Source organism: Austrofundulus limnaeus, unplaced genomic scaffold (genome assembly GCF_001266775.1).
Source record: "Austrofundulus limnaeus strain Quisiro unplaced genomic scaffold, Austrofundulus_limnaeus-1.0 Scaffold1939, whole genome shotgun sequence".
Lineage (NCBI taxonomy): Eukaryota > Metazoa > Chordata > Actinopteri > Cyprinodontiformes > Rivulidae > Austrofundulus > Austrofundulus limnaeus.
Genome location: NW_013954341.1, coordinates 13,804 through 21,607, shown reverse-complemented (window position 1 = coordinate 21,607; position 7,804 = coordinate 13,804). Strand labels below are relative to the sequence as shown.

At 41.6% G+C, this 7,804-nt stretch overlaps 1 protein-coding gene across 2 annotated transcripts in view; it reads left to right on the top strand.

Moving 5' to 3' along the window:
- Window positions 1-6,894, top strand: part of LOC106536699 (proto-oncogene tyrosine-protein kinase Src) — a gene marked incomplete at both ends in the record, with an annotated part of 20,882 nt that extends 13,988 nt beyond the window's left edge. For both annotated transcript variants that reach the window (XM_014034020.1, XM_014034019.1), the window contains 4 exon segments: window positions 917-1,096; window positions 1,263-1,339; window positions 1,418-1,571; window positions 6,763-6,894. In XM_014034020.1, coding sequence (XP_013889474.1) covers window positions 917-1,096; window positions 1,263-1,339; window positions 1,418-1,571; window positions 6,763-6,894 — 543 coding nt within the window.
- Between the last annotated feature and the right edge of the window lie 910 nt (window positions 6,895-7,804).

Here is a 7,804-nt window from a genome sequence, read left to right as displayed (position 1 = left end):
GTTTCAGTTGCTGCTCTGCAGCTCTGGGACCAGCTACACATCAGCCTCCTCACTGCCTGTTTATAAAACTAATCTTGAAAATTATTTTTACTAACTGGCCTTTAACACAGTTTGACATCTTGGTCTTTTATAGTTTATTTTACTTGTTTTTAATGTTTGAGTGTTTTTAGTGTTGATTTGTTTTATTGTTTTTGGCCCCTCATGTACAGCACTTTGTGTCAGCGGCCGCTGTTTTAAAGCGCTTTGTAAATAAARTTGATTTGATTTGATTTTATTGACAATATTTCAACACAAAATACATATCAGATATTTAAAAATAAAAATGTTACCATAATGTGAATGAACACATTTTGTAAACAAGGCGTCAACAACCGCGGTTAGGGTTAACAAGTTAGCTAACACTAGCACCAAGAACGTCACTGAAAACATTTGATCCTGTGTTCCCCAGGACGTAAACAGAAAACACTGACAAACTGTTGATGTAACAATACCAGTAAAACAYGTACGGTTATGTCTTCAAGGAGCTAAACATTAGCACACAGCTAACAGAAGACACGATGCTACTGCTATCAAAACCAGGGCCAGGACATTGTATGAACACACAGTAAATGTTTGTCTAAAATAAAGTTCCTTATGATTCCAGTTATTTGCAGCTTCGCTGTGTCCATGGTTTCTGTAGACAGAAGGAACTGGTCAGTCAGGTGACGTGTTTCCTCCCTCAGACTGTCAGAGGGTTCACACAGCGTTCTTTCTAATGTGGCTTCATGTCCACTCTAATGAAACCTGAAGCATGAGGGACCTGTGGGTTAATACCCCCAACAAAAGAAGCTGTAGCTTCTACACCATGCTAGCTGCAGCTGGATGTTGTGTCTGCTCCATCTCTGCTTGTTTGAAGCTGTTCTGATTGTCTCAACAGGAACGTGGAACGGTACCACGCGGGTGGCCATCAAGACTTTGAAGCCGGGCACCATGTCGCCGGAGGCCTTCCTGGAGGAGGCTCAGGTCATGAAGAAACTCAGGCACGAAAAGCTGGTCCAGCTCTACGCCGTGGTGTCCGAGGAGCCCATCTACATTGTGACTGAGTACATGAGCCAAGGTGGGTGGTAAATCCTCTTTACTTCAGTCGACCTAAAGAATTCAAATGGTTTGTGGATTAGTTTAGCCTTGATTCCTAATTAAATTCAAAGAAATGAGACCTGCTTGTTAGTTATTTTTGTTTTGATGCTTTAATGAACTCCATTACTCATGTTTTCTGCCAACAGGCAGCTTATTGGATTTCCTGAAAGGAAACATGGGAAATATCCTGCGGCTCCCTCAGCTGGTGGACATGTCCTCACAGGTCAGCTCATATCAGTTAGCACTTCTGCCTGCAGCTTTTTAATGTCAAATAGTAATAAAGCAGCTTCTTCTTCCTCAGATTGCTTCAGGGATGGCCTATGTGGAGAGGATGAACTACGTGCACAGAGACCTGCGAGCTGCAAACATCCTCGTKGGAGAAAACCTGATTTGTAAAGTTGCTGATTTTGGTCTGGCTCGCCTCATCGAGGATAATGAGTATACTGCCAGACAAGGTGACTCAGAGTTTACGTTTGTGTTGGAGGGCTTCTTCTGCTTTACCTTGTTCAACAGCTGGAGCCTTCATTAAAAACCTGAGCTAAATGTTGTTGATGTGAAGAAGTCACACAGCTCTGGTTCTTAAACATTCAAGATTTTATTCTACGTCCATAAAACCTTTGTTTGGTGTCTGCTGCTGGTCGTTACCAACTGTTCTGTGGAGGTATACTGGTTGTTGTTGACCCGTGAGACGATGGGTCAGTTGGTTGATGGGTTAGTTGGCCGATGGGTCATTTGGTTGATGGGTCAGTTGGCCAATGGGTTAGTTGGCTGATGGGTTAGTTGGCCGATGGGTCAGTTGACCAATGGGTCAGTTGGCCGATGGGTCATTTGGTTGATGGGTTAGTTGGTTGATGGGTTAGTTGTTGATGGGTCAGTTGGCCGATGGGTCATTTGGCTGATGGGTTAGTTGGCCGATGGGTTAGTTGTTGATGGGTCAGTTGGCCGATGGGTCATTTGGTTGATGGGTCAGTTGGCCGATGGGTCAGTTGGCCGATGGGTCGTTTGGTTGATGGGTTAGTTGGCCGATGGGTTAGTTGTTGATGGGTCAGTTGGCCGATGGGTCATTTGGTTGATGGGTCAGTTGGCCGATGGGTCAGTTGGCCGATGGGTCGTTTGGTTGATGGGTTAGTTGGCCGATGGATCAGTTGGTTGATGGGTTAGTTGGCCGATGGGTCGTTTGGTTGATGGGTTAGTTGTTGATGGGTTAGTTGGCTGATGGGTTAGTTGGCCGATGGGTCAGTTGGTTGATGGGTTAGTTGGCCGAGGGGTCAGTTAGCCGATGGGTCAGTTGGTTGATGGGTTAGTTGGCCGATGGGTCAGTTGGTTGATGAGTCAGTTGGCCGATGGGTCAGTTGGCCGATGGGTTAGTTGGTTGATGGGTTAGTTGGCCGATGGGTTAGTTGGCCGATGGGTCAGTTGGTTGATGGGTTAGTTGGCCGATGGGTCAGTTGGCCGATGGGTTAGTTGGTTGATGAGTCAGTTGGCCGATGGGTCAGTTGGCCGATGGGTTAGTTGGTTGATGGGTTAGTTGGCCGATGGGTTAGTTGGCTGATGGATCAGTTGGTTGATGGGTTAGTTGGTTGATGGATTACTTGGCTGATGGTTTCGTTGGCCGATGGGTTCGTTGGCCGATGGGTTCGTTGGTTGATGGGTTAGTTGGTTGATGGGTTACTCGGCTGATGGGTTAGTCGGCTGATGGGTTAGTTGGCTGATGGGTTAGTTGGTTGATGGGTTAGTTGGTTGATGGGTTACTCGGCTGATGGGTTAGTCGGCTGATGGGTTAGTTGGCTGATGGGTTAGTTGGTTGATGGGTTAGTTGGTTGATGGGTTACTCGGCTGATGGGTTAGTCGGCTGATGGGTTAGTTGGCTGATGGGTTAGTTGGTTGATGGGTTAGTTGGTTGATGGGTTACTCGGCTGATGGGTTAGTCGGCTGATGGGTTAGTTGGCTGATGGGTTAGTTGGTTGATGGGTTAGTTGGTTGATGGGTTACTCGGCTGATGGGTTAGTCGGCTGATGGGTTAGTTGGCTGATGGGTTAGTTGGTTGATGGGTTAGTTGGTTGATGGGTTAGTTGGTTGATGGGTTACTCGGCTGATGGGTTAGTCGGCTGATGGGTTAGTTGGCCGATGGTTAGTGTGTTTCAGCCCCTAGAGGTGCTGTTGGCCTGTTGTCTCACAGCGTGCTCTTGTTTTACGGCTTCATAATGCTTTAAAGGCCTTTGCACTGTGTAGTCAGCTGATCTGCTCAGAGCCCGGCAGCAGAGTGGACCTGTAAACACATGAACGAGCTACCAGGACGAGCAGCTGCAGAGATCATAATATCTTGTGCTATAAAGCTCAGCCTCAGAAAACAATCTCCCTGTTTGTCCCTCACATACAACAGAGACATTTCTGTGCTGTGGCTCTAACCCATCGTGTTATTACTCAGTGGAACATTATCTGACAATCACCAGAGGCACAATATAAAACAATGTTTTTGAAAACCAAGAGTTAAAAATTAGTTTTATTTAAAATTTAGTTTAAAACTTAGAATCTAGCCTCTCTGAGACAACCAGTCTAAAACAAATGTCCTCAACATCAAGATGCAGGTTCTCAAGAGGTCAGAGCTGGTTCACGATAAGTGTTCATATCTCCATAATTACTGATTAGTTTTCGACAATACTGGTCTGGCTCTTGTCAAACTTAATATATTTGAAATCCTGCCAAACTGTTCACATTTCCTCTTTAATCCACAATTTCCTCTAGAGCTGTTGCATCATTTTCTCCTTTCACTCCAAGCTGTTCTTTTTTATTTTTAAACACTTATGAGGTGAAACATGAAACACATACTTCATGTTACTCCACGTTTGTTTGTTTGTTTGTTTGTTTGTTTGTTTTTTGTTTTTTTTGCTAGCTTACCTTGTGTAGCTGCAGGCTTTTAGCTTTTGTGGTTTTTGTATTGACTCCCTTTTCAGTTGTTTTTTTCAGGATGTCTCGTTTCAGTGTCACAGCATCCTAAATCAATATTTCATTTCATAGTAACTACGATGGTGGACTGGTCCAGCAAACTAGTGCTTTATCACTCAAATGTGTCAACAAGAGGGAGACAGAAACCCTGGTTTACACATTTCAAAATGAACCGTGAGCATTTTTTAGTGGGCATTTGTAATTTATAAACAGCTTGAAGCTTTTATTTTGAAGGTGAATCTTAGTTTTCCCAGTAATGTTTAGATGAAAGCTCCTAGCTCGTTTTATCAGAAAGTTATCAACTGTTAGCAGTTAATAACCAGTGAAATCATCTATATAATTCTATTTTAATTTCTGTTGGTATTGAACATTTATCTTTGATTTTTGATTGATCTACCTGGATGACAGAATGGTCAGCAGCATTATAAATATAAAATGTGTGTATAAAATGTGTGTATAAAATATAAAATGTGCCATCACGGTGGCTCTGTTGATGGAGTGTACACCTCAAACAAATGGTTTTGTAATTATGATTGTTTTAAACCAAACTTTGACCAAATGATGTTCAGATCTAACATGAACCCGGCAGTTGAAAGTGGGACGGTCTGTCAGAAGTCCGGGACCACCTGGACCTCAGTCTGTCCCTGTTTGCTTTAAGGACTAAATGTTTACATTCAGTGTCTGCAGTTGTAACCCTGCACCAGTGGAAACTGTTAATTTACCAGTTCATTCCAGCTCTCACATGTAGTCATGATGTCAAACATCCATCCATCCATCCATTTTCTGTACACGCTTCTTCCTTTTCAGGGTTGCGTGGGTCACTGGTGCCCATATCCAGCAGTCACAGTGCGAGGGGCGGGGTACACCCTGGACAGGTCGCAAGTCCATCACACTCCTTTTGATTTACAGCTGAGCTTAAAGATGAGCAGCACTGGTATCTGTAGAATCATTGGTTCTCAGCGTTCAGTGGAACCAGTTGGGTCGGTCCAAACATCTGGATGTTTTCTTGTACCGGTGGTTTTGTCTCTGTGGGATTAGGGCAGTTGACTCCCTGAGAGCTTCTTTGGACCTTCAGGCACACAGCGGGTTTCATCAGACCTCCTGGTTCAGTTTCACATTTCCTCAAATTGATTTCTGCCTCAGAGGAATGTTAACAAGTAACTATATTTACACTGAAAGCTGTTGTTTGTGCACGGTGATAAGAGCTGGGATTTTCCAAATGCAGTTCAGTTTCACCGACATGTCAGAGCAGCCTGAGGCTACAGCTAACAGTCCTAATGGTATTTCCTCAAAACTTTCAATGTGAGTTGAACATCCTGTAGCAGGAAACCTAAGTCTAACTATAGGATTTCTGAAAAAGGAAAGTCTTCAGTCTAATCTTAAAAGTAGACAGAGTGTCAGCCTCACGGACAGAAACTGGAAGTTGGTTCCACAAGAGAGGAGCTTGATAACTGAAAGCTCTGCCTCCCATTCTACTTTTAGAAACTCCAGGAACCACAAGTAAACCTGCAGTCTGACAGTGAAGTGCTCTGTTAGGAAAGTATATAACTAACAGGTGTTTTTAGTCATGTTTAGAAAATAAAACATATCAATCGCATTGTTACACTGATCAGTCAGAATCTAAATATTAAAGATATTAACTCCATTAGGCCTGGGACGGTATGAAATTATGACAGTATGATAACCTTGGCCAAAAATATCACAGTTTTGAGGTATGACAGTATTATGATTACTGCTCTAAAAATTTAGTTTTGAAATTTGTATTTAAAAACAAAAAAGAAAATAACTTTTTTATTGTCATATTCAAGTTTGACTATGTTTGGAAGCTGTTTTCAGATGTGTTCTGCTGAAATGTTATTTACCTGTGTGCATCTGTATGTGAGGTGCAGGCAGGACAAACCCAGGGTGCAGGCAAAAATCCAAAGTTTAACAAAAGATTTATTAATTAAACAAAAAGGCTGGCAGAGCAGCTGAAAACCTGTCAGAGGAACAGGAACACAGAGAACACCACACTGGCTGGGTGGACAACACAATGAACGACACAGACTGAGGACAACACACCAAATATAAACACATCGGAAACACCTGGGGAGACACAAGAGGGATCAGGTGTGTGTGGGCGGGGCTGTAGGGCGGAGCAACACGGACCATGACACTGTACTTACAGTATGATTTTTAGCACCTAATGCAGTTAGTTTATCCTGAAAGTAAGATAACTGATTTTCTGTTGCTTTATTATTTAAGACAAGTCAGTGTGTACTGCACAACAAGTCTTTTTATTGAAGTAAAGTAACACGTTTTTATCGTGTTTTAAATGACAAAAGGGTTTTTGACATAAAKATTATATAAWTATATGCACACAGAAACAAGAAGTCACAGCTATAAATGTGTGTTTATGAAACACACGTTCAGCTAACGAGCTGCTGGGCTAAAGGAGGCATCAGTTTTACCACCTATCACTTAAAACTTATCAAACACACAATCCAACAACTCAAACTGTGTGACAGAATATTTTAGTGGTTTTCAAACCGTGACTTGTTCACATCACAGTATATCTTAAAACAGGTATTTGGCCCAGGCCTAAACTCCACATTATCTGCCTTCTTTAATTGTTTGTCTTCAGACATAAACTTATAATATCTTTGAGTGTTAATCTTTGACTCAGTGACCTGCAGTAAATTAATACATGWTTTCATACAGGAGCAAAGTTTCCCATCAAGTGGACGGCTCCTGAAGCAGCTCTTTACGGACGCTTCACCATCAAATCTGACGTCTGGTCCTTTGGGATCCTGCTGACTGAACTGGCCACCAAAGGCCGAGTGCCGTACCCAGGTACGTCCTTTTGTAGGCTTAGTCTCAATCCAGGAACACTTCCTGATCAGATTATCCCTGAGCATGTGCTAATATCATAAAATATTAATGTGTTGCCTACAGTGTGGCTCTTTGTTTGTCATGTTAGCAGAATATTATCTCATGAACCACCAGACAGTGAAGGGAAATGAAGCTAAATTTGGTGTGGTAGTAGCTGAGCATCATTCCTAACCTGCCACAGTTACTGTACATTATACAAGATCTTTGCTTCAAATGTTGACATTAGGTTAGGGTTTAATTGTTTATTTATTCCATTTCTTACACAAACAACAAAATATGTGTACAATAAAAAAAACACAAATCACAAAAATCAAATGAAAAACGACAGAAAGAAGAAAAAAAATCATATAATATCTGCGCCTTTTTTCTCAAAAAATAAATTTAAACAATGATAATCTTTAACATTAACCCTGTTTGTTAGCAAAATATCTCAAGAACACTTGATGTATTCTAATCAAATGCAGTAACAGCGCAGATGTTAATATTCTGAATTAATACACAAATGTTACATTTTGTGGCACATTTTCTGTGAAAAAGTTACTTATTTAATCAGTTATCAGTTGTCATGTTTTCCTCCCTCACCTCTGGTTGTGACTTGTGAAAAACATCTGCTCTAATATTAAAACTGAGAAACACCTCCTGCTGAAATTAATCAGACAGCTACACAACATCCTGGATCAGATTTATAATTTAGTTTTGAGTAATAAACCTGCGATCATACTCCAGATTAACCACATTAAAAGGGGGAAGACGTCCTGTGAAGTACTTCTAAATATAAATATAAAATGTGGGCTGCTGTTTGTAAAGTTACACAGTCAAAAATTACCACCAATATTTATGTTTTATTTAGACTTTTATAAGAAAAAAGAAC